The 15,970-nt window shown below is 44.2% G+C and overlaps 1 protein-coding gene across 1 annotated transcript; it reads left to right on the top strand.

Annotated features, from left to right (window-relative positions):
• Positions 1 to 11,603: 11,603 nt before the first annotated feature.
• Positions 11,604 to 15,008, top strand: LOC147107813 (claudin-14-like). The gene has a single exon (XM_086007433.1). The coding sequence runs from the start codon at positions 11,713 to 11,715 to the stop codon at positions 12,418 to 12,420; it is 708 nt and encodes a 235-aa protein (XP_085863559.1). The 5' UTR covers positions 11,604 to 11,712; the 3' UTR covers positions 12,421 to 15,008.
• The last annotated feature ends 962 nt before the right edge of the window (positions 15,009 to 15,970 follow it).

Below are 15,970 nucleotides of genomic sequence, written 5' to 3'. Positions count from 1 at the left end.
CAAAAGAATAATGATTCGGGAACATTGATCTCATGAGCAGGTACTGGAGTTGATTTCCACATGTACGGTTGAGATGATGGATAAGTGGAAAACATCCACTGCCCACATCTGCAACACATTTCAGGAAGTTTCTCACGGTCTACAGAATACCCTGGAGACTGTGACAGGAGATTGTTGCAGCATCAGGACAACAGGAAGTTTAAGGACTTTGGTGACTTCTGGAGTGGTGGCTACCAATGCTTCAGTAGATGCTTTGAACAGAACAATTTCACAAGGTTTCCAAGACTTCCCTAGGCTTCGGTCTGTGATGCCACCAACACTCTGAGCCTGGGCACAGCGCTAGTGGTCTGCAAGGAATGGCCGCAGAGGTCGCTGTCTGTGACATCTGAGGATTTATAAAAACGTTTGTTCATTTTTCCCCTGTGTGTTATTACTTTAAGGCATTGATAAGTTAATGTCAGTGCAGGGAAGAGTGTCACTTTTTCAAACTGCTTAGCAAAGCTCCTTCCCCATCCAATGAACGCAGCGGGATATTTGAATAACACAAATATACTATTGAATTGCAGATTATTAGGAATAATTGTTCAAATACATTTCAAAGACTCAGGGAAGACTTCCTACAGTTCATCATTTGTCGTGAAATTGTAAACTTGTTCTCCTATTTGATTTAGCTACAATTAATTAAAAGTGCTCATCTTGATCATGAGACTCACTTCCTGCTCCCCTGACCCTATTCCACCAAACTGCTGACCACCCAACTTCCTTTCCTGGCTCCCATGTTAGCTGATCTTGTTAACGGTTCTCTCTCCTCAGGTACTGTCCCCCTCTCCCTCAAATCTGCCATCATCAGCCCTCTCTTCAAAAAAACAACCTTTGACCCCCTCCATCCTTGCAAACTACTGCCCAATCTCCAACCTCCCCTTTCCTCTCCAAAGTTTTTGAATGTGTTGTCGCCTCCCAAATCCGTGCCCATCTTTCCCACAGCTCCATGTTTGAATCCCTCCAATCAGGTTTCTGCCCCTGCCACAGTACTGAAACGGCTCTCATCAAATTCACAAATGACATCCTTTGTGACTGTGACAAAGGTAAACCATCCCTCCTCATCCTTTTTAACTTGTCTGCAGTCTGTGACATGGGTGACCACTCCATCCTTCTCCAAAGCCTCTCCACTGTTATCCAGCTGGGTGGGACTGCATGCACCTGGTTCCATTCTTATCTATCTAATCGTAGTCAGAGAATCACCTGCAATGGCTTCTCTTCCCACTCTTGCATGATTACCTCTGGTGTCCCCCAAGGATCTATGCTTGGCCCTCTCCTATTTCTCTTGATGACATCATCTGAAATTTATATTAGATCTAGTGCAATGAGAAAGGGTTAATTAATAACCTTGTAGTAAACGGGCCTTTAGGGAAGAGTGATCATAATATGATAGAATTTTATATTGAGTTTGAAAGTGATTTAGTTAAGTCCGAAACTAGGGTCATAAATCTAAACAAAGCAAACTACATAGGTATGAGGGGTGAGTTGGCTAAGGTAGATTGGGAAACTACATTAAAAGATATGATGGTAGACAAGCAAAGAATTAATATATAATTTACAACAAATATACATTCCTTTAAGGCACAAAAACCTCACAGGAAAAGTGGTCCAACCATGTCTAACAAGAGAACTTAAAGATAGTATTAGATCAAAGGAAGAGGCTTATAATGTTGCCAAAAATCGTAGTAAGCCTGAGGATTGGGAGGATTTTAGAATTCAGCAAAGGTGGACCAAGAAATTGATTTAAAAAAAGGGAAAATAGAATATGAGAGTAAACTAGCGAGAGACATAAAAACAGACTGTAAAAGCTGCTATAGGTATGTAAAAAGGAAAAGATTAACGAAGGTAAATGTGGGTCCCTTACAGGCTGAGACAGGAGAAATTATAATGGGCAATAAGGAAATGGCAGAGAAATTAAACAAATGTTATAGGGCTGGATTTTCCCAGCCCTAAGCAGGGGGGTTTGGAGGCAGGACTGCTGGGAAAATGGGAAAAATTGAGACCAGGTCCCAAATCCACTCCCAACCCGCCTCCGAACCATCTTCCCAGGAGGCGGGTCCCCGTCTCTTAGCGGCGGGGAGAGGATTAGAGCCAATTAACTGCCGGTTAACAGGCAGTTAAGAGGCTTTTCCCCATTTTCAGCCTGCTGATGTGGGCTTCCTGACGGCGGGAAACCCCGCCAGGGTCAGCGAGGTGAGCTGTGGGTCTGCTGCCATGTAAGTGTGCAAATGACAGCTGCAGAGGTAGTGTGATGGGTGCAATTGTGTACAGGTAAGTATGACAGGTGAGAGAATGTAGTGAGAAATATTTTTATTCTGTTTATATGTATCTGCAAGTGACAAGATTTGATGTTTCTGTGAAGCCTCCTCTGATCGAGAGAATTGACAGATGGCTTCTGCACTCTCACATGCAACTGCCATCTGTTTTCTCCTAAGGAGAGGGTCATTGGTGTGCCTAGGTGAAAGGGCTCACCTTTGGACAGTGATTGTCAGTGTTTAACAGCACCTCAATGCTGTCAAACACTGACAATTCATCTGTCAAAAAATTATGGGACCTGTCCCTTTAAGAAAACCGGCAGATGAAGGCAGTTCAGAGACGATTCACTAGGTTAATTCCAGAGATGAGGGGTTTGACTTATGAAGAAAGGTTGAGCAGGTTGGGCCTATACTCATTGGAATTTAGAAGAATGAGAGGTGATCGTATCGAAACATATAAGATACTGAGGGGGCTCGACAAGGTAGATGCAGAGAGAATGTTTTCCCTCATGGGGAAATCTAGAACTCGGGGGCACAGTCTCAGAATAAATGGTCGCCCTTTTAGAACTGAGATGAGGAGGAACTTCTTCTCTCAGAGGGTCGTAAATTTGAGGAATTCTCTGCCCCAGAGAGCTGTGGAGGCGGAGTCATTAAATACATTTAAAGTGGAGATAGGCAAACTTTTGCAAAATAAAGGAGTGAAGGGTTATGGGGAGTGGGCAGGGAAGTGGCTTTGAGCCCAAAATCAGCCATGATCTTATTGAATGGCGGGGCAGGCTCGAGGGGCCAAGTGGCCTATTCCTGCTCTTTTTTCTTATGTTCTTATGAAGCGTCATGCACTGACATCACCTGACACCGGCTTTCCCTTAATTGGCCTGCAAGCTCGCAGGGCGGGCTTAACAAGGCCAATCAGGGCAAAATAGCATTTGTTCATCAGATGTCGCTGGGGGCGGGACTAGAACCCGGAAGGCAGCAGTCCCGTCCCCAACTCATCTTGGCTGGCAAAATCCAGCCCTTTGTGTCTGTCTTCATGGAAGAAGACAGAAAAAACTTCCCGGAAATAGTGGAGAACCAAGGGCCTAGCGAGAATGAGGAACTGAAAGAAATTAGTATTTGTAAAAAAATAGTACAGGAGAAATTAATGAGACTGAAAGCTGATAAATCCCCTGGATCTGATGGCCGACATCCTAGGGTTTTGAAAGAGGTGGCTTTAGAGATAGTGCTTGTCATTTTCCAAAATTCCATAGATTCTAGAACGGTTCCTGCAGATTGGAAGGTGGCAAATGTAACCCTACTATTTAAGAAAGGAGGGAGAGAGAAAATGGGGAACTACAGACCAGTTAGCCTGACATCAGTAGTAGGGAAAATGCTAGAATCTATTATTAAGGACGTGGTAACAGGGCACTTAGAAAATAGTAATAGGATTGGGCAGAGTCAACATGGATTTATGAAAGGGAAATCATGTTTGACAAATCTATTAGAGTTTTTTTGAGGTTGTAACTAGCAGAATAATTAAGGGGGAACCAGTGGATGTGGTGTATTTGGATTTTCAGAAGGCATTCGATAAGCTGCCACACAAGAGGTTATTAAACAAAATAAGGGGTCATGGGATTGGGGGTAATATACTAGCATGGATTGAGGATTGGTTAACAAACAAAAAACAGAGAGTAGGAATAAACGGGTCATTTTCGGGTTGGCAGGCTGTAACTAGTGGGATACCGCAAGGATCAGTGCTTGGGTCTCAGCTATTCACAATCTCTATCAATGATTTGGATGAGGGGACCAAATATAATATATCCAAGTTTACTGATGGTACAAAGCTGGGTGGGAATGTAAGTTGTGAGGAGGATGCAAAGAGGCTTCAAGGGGATATAGACAAGCTAAGTGAGTGGGCAAGAACATGGCAAATGGAATATAATGTTGAGAAATGTGCAGTTATCCACTTTGGTAGGAAAAATAGAAAAGCAGAATATTTTTTAAACGGTGAAAAATTGGGAAATGTTGGTGTTCAGAGGGACCTGGGTGTCCTTGTACACGAATCACTGAAAGTTAACATGCAGGTACAGCAAGCATAAGAACATAAGAACATAAGAATCAGGAGCAGGAGTCGGCCAATCGGCCCCTCGAGCCTGCTCCACCATTCAATAAGATCATGGCTGATCCAATATTGACCTCAACTCCACTTTCCCACTCTCTCCCCATACCCCTTCAAGTTCAAATATCTATCAATCTCTGCCTTGAATATATTCAATGACTCCGCCTCCACAGCTCTCTGGGGTAGAGAATTCCAAAGATTCACGACCCTCTGAGAGAAGAAATTCCTCCTCGTCTCTGTCTTAAATGGACGACCGCTTATTCTGAAACTATGCCCCCTAGTTCTAGATACCCCCACTAGGGGAAACATCCTCTCAGCATGTCAATTCCACTCAGAATCTTATATGTTTCAATAAGATCACCTCTCATTCTTCTAAACTCCAATGAGTATCGGCCCAACCTGCTCAACCTTTCATCATACGTCAACCCCTTCATCCCAGGAATGAAACTAGTGAACCTTCTCTGCGCTGCCTCCAATGCAAGTATATCCTTCCTTAAATATGGAGACCAAAACTGTACGCAGTACTCCAGGTGCGGTCTCACCAGCGCCTTATAAAGTTGCATCAAAACTTCCCTACTTTTATACTCCATACCCCTTGCAATAAAGGCCAACATTCCATTAGCCTTCCTAATTACTTGCTGTACCTTCATGCTAACTTTTTGTGTTTACATAGAAACATAGAAGATAGGAGCAGGAGTAGGCCATTCGGCCCTTCGAGCCTGCTCCGCCATTCAATGAGATCATGGCTGATCATCCAAATTCAGTACCCTGTCCCTGCCTTCTCCCCATATCCCTTGATCCCTTTAGCCTCAAGAAATATATCCAACTCTTTCTTGAATATATTTAATGAACTGGCCTCCACCGCCCTCTGTGGCAGAGAATTCCACAGGTTCACCACTCTCTGGGTGAAGAAATTCCTCCTCATTTCAGTCCTAAATGGCTTACCCCTTATCCTTAGACTATGACCCCTGGTTCTGGACTCCCCGGCCATCAGAAACATCCTTTCTGCATCTAGTCTGTCCAGACCTGACAGAATTTTATAGGTTTCGATGAGATCCCCTCTCAATCTTTCATGTACTAGGACCCCCAGATCCCTTTCTACCGCAGCGTTGTGTAGTCTCACTCCATTTAAATAATAATTTGCTTTTCATTCTTCCTACCAATGTGGATAACCTCACATTTTCCCACATTATACTCCATATGCCAAATTTTTGCCCACTCACTTAACCTATCTATATCCCTTTGCACACTCTTTGGGCTGGATTTTGCCAGCCGAGGAGGCAGATATGGAGGCGGGACTGCCGGTAAAGTTGCAGAAAGTGGGGATGGCTGGCAAACCCGCCCCCATCCCGCCTCCGTGCCCTTTTGCCAGGAGGCAGGAAGCTGTCCTGATCCGGGTCCCGTCTCCTTGAGGCGGGAAAGGGATTAAATCCTTTTAACTGCCTGTTAACAGGTAGTTAACAGGCAGAAAAAAGGATTAGTCCCATTTTATCTTACCAACTGCAGGCTTCCTGACCTCGGAGAACTCCTCGGATTGGAGGAGTCGAGTAGGGGGTCTGCGGGGGTCAGAGGGGTCTGGAAGTGAGATGTAGAGGTGGGTGATGGGTGCAAATGTGGAGTGGTAAGTATGTAAGGTGAGTGTAAATTGTTAACAAATGTTCACTTACCTTTATTTCTGCCTACAACCTTTATCCGCTCTGGATCGGGAGTCCCGACATCTTCCTTGTAGATTTCACAGACTGACTGTTGGATCCTCCGAAGCAACAGTCATCTGAAATCTACAAAGTAGAAAGGTTTGATGAGTCCTGAACACAAGGGCTCATCAAACTACACAGTGTGTCAGTGTTTGACAGCTTCACAGAACTGTCAAACGCTGACATTTCTTCTTTCAAGAAATCTTGACAGATGGCATGTCAGACTTTGACGTGCTCTGTCAGTGACTTCAGCCCTAATTGTCCAGCTGAGCCCGCAGGGCGGGCTTAACAAGATCAATCAGGGGGAAATCCCGCTGGTTGGCCAGAAGATGATGGAGGCGGGACTTAAACCCGACAAGAAGCCGTCCCGCCTCCACCTCGTCTCCATTCACAAAATCCAGCCCTTTGTGTCCTCCTCACAACTTGCTAACCCACCTATCTTTGTATCATCAGCAAATTTGGCTACAGTACACTCGGTCCCTTCATCCAAGTCATTAATATAGATTGTAAATAGTTGAGGCCCCAGCACTGATCCCTGTGGCACCCCACTAGTTACTGATTGCCAACTGGAAAATGACCCATTTATCCCGACTCTCTGTTTTCTGTTAGTTTGCCAATCCCCTATCCATGCCAATAAATTACCCCCAACCCTGTGCGCTCTTATCTTGTGCAGTAACCTTTTATGTGGCACCTTATCGAATGCCTTCTGGAAATCCAAATACACTACATCTACTGGTTCCCCTTTATCCACCCTGTTTGTTACATCCTCAAAGAACTCTAGCAAATTTGTCAAACACGATTTCCCTTTCATAATACCATGTTGACTCTGTTTGATTGTCTTATGATTTTCTAAATGTCCTGCTATTACTTCCTTAATAATGGATTCCAGCATTTTCCCAATGACAGATGTTAGGCTAACTGGTCTACAGTTGCCTGCTTTCTGTCTCCCTCCTTTCTTGAATAGTGGCGTTACATTTGCGGTTTTCCAATCCGCTGGGACCTTTTCAGAATCCAAGGAATTTTGGTAGATTACAACCAACTATCTCTGCAGCCACTTCTTTTAAGACCCTAGAATGCAGGTCATCAGGTCCAGGAGACTTGTCAGCCTTTAGCCCCATTAGTTTGCCTAGTACTTTTTCTCTAGTGATAGAGATTGTTTTAAGTTCCTCCCTCCCTATAGCCCCTTGATTATCTATTATTATTGGGATGTTTTTAGTGTCTTCTACCATGAAAACCGATAGAAGACAATTAGGAAAGCAAATGGTATGTTGGCCTTTATTACAAGAGGATTTGAGTATAAGAGTAAAGGGCCTAGAAATTGGGTATAGCCCCGCCAGCACGTTTGCGCCGAAAATTTTGCGCCCGCCGCGGAGCCAGTTGTGCCCGCCCCATATTCACTTTCAGCGCCCCAAAGCGGAACCGGGCGCTGGTACAGGGTGTGTCCGCCCCGCTTGGGGCGCTGAAAGTGAATTTCAGCGCTCCCGGTCCCGCTGCGCCACCTGATGCGGTGCGGCAGGCTGCTGTACTGCAGGCCTCCCCCTTCTCTTAAGGGGGAGGTGCCTGCAACGGCCGGAGCCCCGATTGCAAGTGCCGGCAAAAGAGCCCGGCACAACGGAGAAGTGCCGGGCTCCACGGAAACCAGCCGGCAATGCCGCGGGGGGGGGGGGGGGTGGAGGAGGCCGGGGAAGGAGGTGCGGGCAGGCGGCCGCCCCGCACCTCCACCTTAACTTGCGCCGCTAAGGCTGCAGTAAGGACCCAGTCTCCCGATGTTGTTAGCGCCCGCCACGGAAGAGGCGGCCGCTACTGAAGATGGGGATCGGCGTGGTTTCGGGCGGTACCGGGGCACTGCGCACACCGATGACGTCATCGGTGCCGGCGCAGCGCTACCGGCTAACGCCGATGTTAGGGCCCACCTAATTTCGGGCGCGACGCAACTTCCGGCGCAACCCACTCTTTCGCCCCTAATTGGGCGCAAACGCAACTCAATTTCTAGGATGTCTTACTACAATTATATAGTGCCCTGGTGAGACCACACCTGGAGTATTGTGTACAGTTTGGTCTCCTTACCTAAGGAAGGATATACTTGCCATAGAGGGAGTACAACAAAGGTTCACCAGACTGATTCCTGGGATGGGGGGATTGATGAGGAGAGATTGAGTAGACTAAGCCTATATTCTCTAGAGTTTAGAAGGATGAGAAGAGATCTCATTGAAACATACAAAATTCTTACAGGGCTTGACAGGGTAGATGCAGGGAGGATGCCACCCCTGGCTGGGGAGTCTAGAACCAGGGGTCACATTTTCAGAATAAGGGGTCGGCCATTTAGGACTGAGATGAGGAGAAATTTCTTCACTCAGAAGGTGATCAATCTTTTGAATTCTCTACCCCAGAGGGCTGTGGAGGCTCAGTCATTGCGTATATTCAAGACAGAGAGCAATATTTTTTAGATATTAAGGGAATCAAGGGATATGGGGATAGTGCAGGAAAGTGGAGTTAAGGTAGAAGATCAGCCATGATCTTATTGAATGGCGGAGCAGGCTCGAAGGACCAAATGGCCTACTCCTGCTCATATTTCTTATGTTCTTATGAAAACACAGCATCAGTTTCCACATGTACACTGACAACACCCAGCTCTACCTCACCACCAGTTCTCTCGACCACTCCACGGTCTCTAAATTGTCAGACTGCTTGTCCAACATCCAGTTCTGGATGAGCAGAAATTTTCTCCAATTAAATATTGGGAAGACCGAAGCCATTGTTTATGGTCCCTGCCACAAACTCAATTCCCTAGCCAATGACTCCATCGCTCTCCCTAACATTTGCCTGAGGCTGAACCACACTGTTTGCAACCTTGGTGTCATATTTGACCCTGAAATGAGCTTCTGACCACATATCCGCAGCATAACTAAGACCGTCTATTTCCACCTCCGCAACACCGCCCATCTCTGCCCCTGCCTCAGCTCATCTGCTGCTGAAATCCTCATCCATGCCTTTGTTACCTCTAGACTTGACTATTCCAACGCAATCCTGGCTGGCTTCCCACATTCCACCCTACATAAACTTGAGGTCATCCAAAACTTGGCTGCCCGTGTCCTAACTCGCACCAAGTCCCGTTCACCCATCACCCCGTGCTTGCTGACCTACATTGGCTCCCAGATAAGCAGCGCCTCGATTTCAAAATTCTCATCCTTGTTTTCAAATCCCTCCATGGCCTCGCCCCTCCCTATCTCTGTAATCTCCTCCAGCCCCACAACCCCCCGAGATATCTGCACTCCTCTAATTCTGCCCTCTTGAGCATCCCTGAGTATAATCGCTCAACCATTGGTGGCTGTGCCTTCTGTTGCCTAGGCCCTAAGCTCTGGAATTCCCTGTCCAAGCCTCTCTGTTTCTCTACGGCTCTTTCCTCCTTGAAGACGCTTCTTAAAACCTACCTCTTTGACCAATCTGCCCTAATTTCTTCTTATGTGGCTCGGTGTCAAATTGTTGTCTTATAACACTTCTGTGAAGCGCCTTGGGACGTTTTACTATGTTAAAGGCACTATATAAATACAAGTTGTTGTTGTTGTTGATATCTCCTCTCTCAGCGGTTGTATATATCATTAGTTTCTTATTATTCATAGCATTCTCTAAACATTTATTATTTTCCCTCCTTCTTTGTCCGTAGTGTCTGCTTGTGCGATACCCAATTTAAAGGGCAAGCATTTTTTTTTTATTATTCATTCCTGGGATGTGGGCGTCGCTGGCAACATCAGCATTTATTACCCATCCCTAATTGCCCTTGAGAAGGTGGTGGTGAGCTGCCTTCTTGAACCGCTGCAGTCCGTGTGGTGAACGCACTCCCACAGTGTTGTTAGGGAGGGAGTTCCAGGATTTTGACCCAGCGGTGATGAAGGAACAGCAATATATTTCCAAGTCAGGATGATATGTGACTTGGAGGGGAACTTGGAGGTGGTGGCGTTCCCATGCGCCTGCTGCCCTTGTCCTTCTAGGTGGTAGAGTTCACGGATTTAGGCAGTGCTGTTGAAGAAGCCTTACGTAATATGCACTGAGCCCTCTGCCAATGTTGCTCTGTCAGAGGCTGCTCAGAGATGTGACAGAGCAGCTTGCGGTAGTCCTCCATCTCATGTTCTGTTGTGCCACCCTGGAACAGCACAGCTGAATTCGTCAAAATCATTAGGAGGGCATTTTCCCAATGTCATTCAATTAGAGACTTTTCCAATGGGCAGCAGTTACTTGTGGAATTAAAAAGTAGATAACAATAGCAGCAACTTACATTATACAGCAGGGAGATGTCTCTTTCTAATAAGAAAGAAGGGATCACATTGTACACCAAGGATGTGGAACTCAAGGCATAGCCAAATAGGAAATCTTTGAAAGCAGGCAGGCAGGTGTCTCGGCAACCTTTGAGTCAATGGCAGAGGTAACAAGTGTCATCAGTATGCACAGTGAAGCTATCTAAGGATAAGGGGTAAGCCATTTAGGACTGAGATGAGGAGGAATTTCTTCACCTAGAGAGTGGTGAACCTGTGGAATTCTCTACCACAGAAGGCAGTTGAGGCCAATTCATTAAATATATTCAAGAAGGTGTTAGATATATTTCTTAAGGCTAAAGGGATCAAGGGATATGGGGAGAAGGCAGGGACAGGGTACTGAATTTGGATGATCAGCCATGATCGCATTGAATGGCGGAGCAGGCTCGAGGGGCCGAATGGCCTACTCCTGCTCCTATCTTCTATGTTTCTATGACCCTGTACTTTCTGGATAATGTCACCAAGGAGTTGCCTGTAGATAGTGAAGATGAGAGTCTCAAGAATGAGCCCCTGCAGTAAATGGGAGGTGCCTGCCCAAGCAGAGGTGAAGAAGCCATTGGCAGCAATGTAGGGCCTACTTTGAGTCGAATAAGATTGCACTCAGGAGAAATAAGTACGCTAGACATAGAACTTGTAGAAGGAGGGAGCTGGCGCAGAGAGGTCAAGGATGATCAGGAGTGATAGGAGCTCGGTCACAGTCATACAGTACATTGTTTGAGATAAGAAGTACAATAAGAAAGTAAAACCATAAATCTAACAGTTCTTTTCATTTATTTCTCTGTGATCAGAATACCTTATTTAAAATTTACAAGAACCTCTTTGACTGTCTAACATCCTGGTTGTTATATTCTGCTGCGTTTCTATGTCATTTACTTTTTCTAATTTTTTTGCTTAGATATTTGTTGAGCTTTGTTTAGGATTAGAAAGCATACGTTACTTTAAAAACCAGTAACGTTTCCAGCTCCCATTTACTAATGTTCACACATCCACCGTTAAGAGATTTTTCTCAAAACATTAAGTATGGTTTCAGATGTAATGTTACCTTGCTATTTAAATAAGTAGAAAGAAATTCATAAGCAAGTGTGCTAATTATTAAGCAGTTAAGCAAATATGCTAATTATTAAGCAGTATGCACTTGCACCAATTCTGATAGGCTGCATTTGGTAAATGTTTAACTTTTATTATTCCATTTATTGTTAATAGGTTAGCATTGGTTTTACACACAACGGAAACAGCACATTCTCAGCAAAGCTGGTGCTGCTGCTGCATCCAGTGACTACAGTCAAGAAGAAAGAAAACAGGGCAAAGTTTAGACCAAAATGGCTAACATGGGAATTCAGATCATTGGCTTTTTTCTCGGCCTCCTTGGCCTATTTGGAACATTGGTCGCCACCCTCTTACCACACTGGCGCAGAACGGCACATGTAGGCGCCGATATCATCACGGCCATGGAGTTCATGAAGGGACTTTGGATGGAATGTGTCTGGCAAAGTACCGGCATCTACCAGTGCCAGGTCCATCGTTCGCAGCTGGCATTGCCCCCCGACCTGCAGGCGGCTCGTGCTATGATGGTAATTTCCTGCTTGCTTTCCACGCTGGCCACTTGCATTTCTGTCATGGGTATGAAGTGCACTGTGTGCTTCAAGGAATCTTCATCCAAGAATCACATTGCCATCTCAGGAGGAGTCTGCTACATCCTCGCTGGCATCCTGTGCCTCATTCCAGTGTCTTGGTCAACAAATGACCTAATACGAGACTTCTACAACCCAATGCTTCCACCCGGAACCAAATACGAAATAGGAGAGGCTTTGTACATTGGCTTTGTGTCGACGGGCATGACTCTCGTTGGTGGGGCGCTCCTTTGTCTGTCTTGTTCTCAGCAGAGGAATGGCGGCCCCTACCGACCACAGCCTTCATTCGTACAGCCCGCAGCTCAGTATAGACTACCAGCTGTTAATAAGGGCAACCACCCAACTTCTCAAACATCAGCCTCACATAGTGGTTACCGTTTACATGACTACGTGTGAGTATAGCAAAGGCAGACTTTTGTTTTCAAACCCTCCTTCGTTTTTATAAAACCGGATCCAGAATTGAAATGCTTCATTTCAAAGTTCCAAGGCGTAATTGTATTTTACATTGTATTTGTTCCGCACTTTGTGAAGAAACAAAACATATACAGGAGGGTTCTAGTGTAGCTGAAGAACCAAGTCACTTCATTTGGCAGTGGGTTTCGTAAGAATAGCATGTTTTCACTGATCCTACTTTGTGTAAAAAAAATACCTTTCAATATAGCCATGACTACACTGTACAACTGTAAATTACTGGCATTGAATTCACTGTTGACATTTGGTATGTGATCAGACCTGGTCTTTGCGTATAAGTGCCCACAATGGATCCTTGGTTATAGGTAATTAAGTCAAATTTGTGCCAGATTACTGAGAAACACACTGCTTTGCTGTACAGATTTCCTGGAAACTAAAACAAGTGTAATATGTATTTAATTATTAACTTAAAAGGCTTCAGAGTCTATGTATATTTTATTAACTTAAAAGTAAGGTCTGTGTAAATTCTGTGCAAGGTTTGCCAATTGAAAATGTTTTTTTTTAATTATGCCTTTGGTGCTTAGTTGAAAAATCAGGTTTGAAGGTTAATATTTTAACCCAAATTTCTATGAAACTGGAACAGTATCAAAGGGAATATGCTGCCCTGGGGTGTTAATTTTGTGTGGCACGTTTAACAGGTCACACGCCGATTTCTTAACTTGCTTTTGTGATACTTTTCTGTCTGAGCGAGTCATTTAGAAATTGAGAAAAGCTCATTTTTTGCGAAAGGTCTCATTTAATAATTGATAAGAATACTTTATGAACATAGTATTATTTATATTTCACTTCTCTGTGTCACAAAAACATATGAGCATCCAAGAACCAAGTCAGCTGCAACTTTTAGAGTTAAAGGTCAAGAGAGGTCAGGTGGATGATATAAAGGAAAGAAACAATGAACTAAGTGTGAAAGAAATTGTATTTGGTTTCTACCAAGATCACTCCATAGATATGAGGAGGGAGGCCTTTCAGCCCATCCAGTCTCATCGCAACATCAAGCTGGTTCTTCAATGATCCCAGGGTTTTTCCATCCAGCACTCTGCATAGAAGTCCATGTCACGTATTGACGACTTTTTGTGTGAAAAACTTCCTAACACTAGTCCTAAAATTTGCCTTTCACTATTTTAAACCCGTGCCCCCTTGTCATAGTTTAAAATGGCTGCGGTTCTACATATGTCACACACTCCTTATTTGGGCATCACCACAGTCGCTCCGGCAGCTACACACTTCTACCACTAGAAGAAGCTTCATTATCTCCAGAAGTTTTTAAAAATTCATTCCTTCCTGGGATGTGGGCGTCGCTGGCAAGGCCAACATTTATTGCCATCCTGAATTGCCCTTGAGATGGTGGTGGTGAACCGCCTTATACAATTGAGTGGTTTGCTGGGCCATTTCAGAGGGACAGTTAAGAGTCAACCACATTGCTGTGGGTCTGGAGTCACATATAGGTTGCAGATACCTATTACTATATTGACAACTGCACGATTGGGATAGTCTCACATCTCCAGGATACTACCATCATTCCTAACTTTCTTCCTGAATAACAGCTAAGTTTGGAATAACTACTCGTCATCTTGTTTTATTTCCTTGCTTCAGTTTCCCTCCTTTCTGTGTTTAAATAAACAATTTGTGAAACTTTTCTGTGGGCCTTTTCTCTCTGAGAGATCAATTCTGCAGGTTGTTCCCGCCACCAGCCCGCCCCCCAGCCCCACGCGACCTGTTTCCCACCATCCGGGGCTTCCTGTGCCCTCTGAATACCTTTTGAAAATGATTACTTGTTTTTAAACGTTCCTGTTTTTGGCAGCCTCCCCTCACGCCTGCAGCCTGCACACTTCTACCACTAGATAGAGCTTCAGAAGCTGCAGATCTCCATACAGCAATGCTCTTAGGAAATTCAGTGTGTTCTGACTTTCCACTTAACTTTCCTACTAAAAACTTTTTTCTCATGCCTTGCCTTGTCCAAATTATCACTCTGAACAAGGTGGCCTTTTCAATTTAAAGCCCCTCCGCCCCCCACCGCCTTAACAATGTTTGATGCCTGGAGAACACAACAGCATTCTTGATGCCTAGTATTGCCAAGGTGTTAATTATGGGAAATACGTTGTATGATGTATTCCCGTTATTACCATATGATTCAAATATTCCTGCCCATATTTGGGCAATCCTATTCACCATCTGCTGGAACTTCTGCCAGTTTCACATTGGATAGTAGCTGCAGGGGAAGCATTTTAATATACTTTTAAAAAATATAAATACGTAACGATTATCTTCCATGTAAAAAGTGACCATGGTCGTCTGCAAGGATGAGACGGCCTGAAATCCTGTGTGCCCATAAATTGATGATAATTCCTGTGGCATTACTGATACTTTGTATGAATCAAGGTGCTTATTTTCATTAGTGTGGAATAATAATATGGCTGGACTTTGAAAATGACATTAATGTCCATATTGCAAATTATTGTCAATTTATACATCTCCACTTTTCCTTCAAATGCTCATTCTTTACGAATTTAGAGAAAAATATATGTAAACACAGATTCATTATGATTGTTAAATAAAGGTTACAATATTTATATATTGTGGATTTTATAAACACAGTTGTTTTTTTTTAAAGTCAAAATTTTGATGCAAAGAAAGTTACTTTTTTCTTGAGTGTTTTTATAAAGCCCTTCACCTCAGGATTTATTATTTTTCATATCATCTCTTTATTTGGATGTGCCATTTCAGATTATGACAAACTAGAGCCATGCTGTAACATAATGATTTTTTTTTAATGTGAGCGTCGCCGGCAAGGCCAGCATTTATTGCCCATCCCTAATTGCCCTCGAGAAAGTGGTGGTGAGCCGCCTTCCTGAACCGTTGCAGTCCGTGTGGTGAATTTTTCTTTTGTAGCAGTTTGTTACAACTGAGTGTCTCGCTGGGCCATTTCAGAGGGCAGTTAAGAGTCAACCACATTGCTGTGGGTCTGGAGTCACATATAGGTCAGACCGGGTAAGGACAGCAGGTTTCCTTCCCTGAAGGACATTAGTGAACCAGATGGGTTTTTACGACAATCCAGCAGTTTCTTGGTCACCATTACTGATACTAGCTTTTTATTCCAGATTTATTCAATTAACTGAATTCAAATTTGCAAACTGCCATGGTGGGATTATGAACTCATGTCTTTGGATTATTAGTCCAGGCCTCTGGACTACTAGTCCAGTAACAGAACCACTATGCTACTGTACACATGATCTATTATTTTGTGTCTTTAAGTTTTTAAAAGTTTCTTCTCTGTTGTAAGCAGTAATTTATTGAAGATTTTTCCAAATAATTTCTCTTATTATTCCCTCTTCTCCTAAATGCACAGATTCTAGCTGGGTTCAGGGTTCACAGGCATTCTGTAACTCACCTAAATGGCCATTCCTTATGAGTGTACCTGGACACTCAGGCCCCGAAATTCCTGGAGCTGGAGGGGATGGAAAGCCTTAAGGAACCA

Source organism: Somniosus microcephalus, chromosome 14 (genome assembly GCF_052327205.1).
Source record: "Somniosus microcephalus isolate GS21.2 chromosome 14, FLI_Smic_1.0, whole genome shotgun sequence".
Classification (NCBI taxonomy): domain Eukaryota; kingdom Metazoa; phylum Chordata; class Chondrichthyes; order Squaliformes; family Somniosidae; genus Somniosus; species Somniosus microcephalus.
This window is presented reverse-complemented; position numbering and strand designations above follow the sequence as displayed.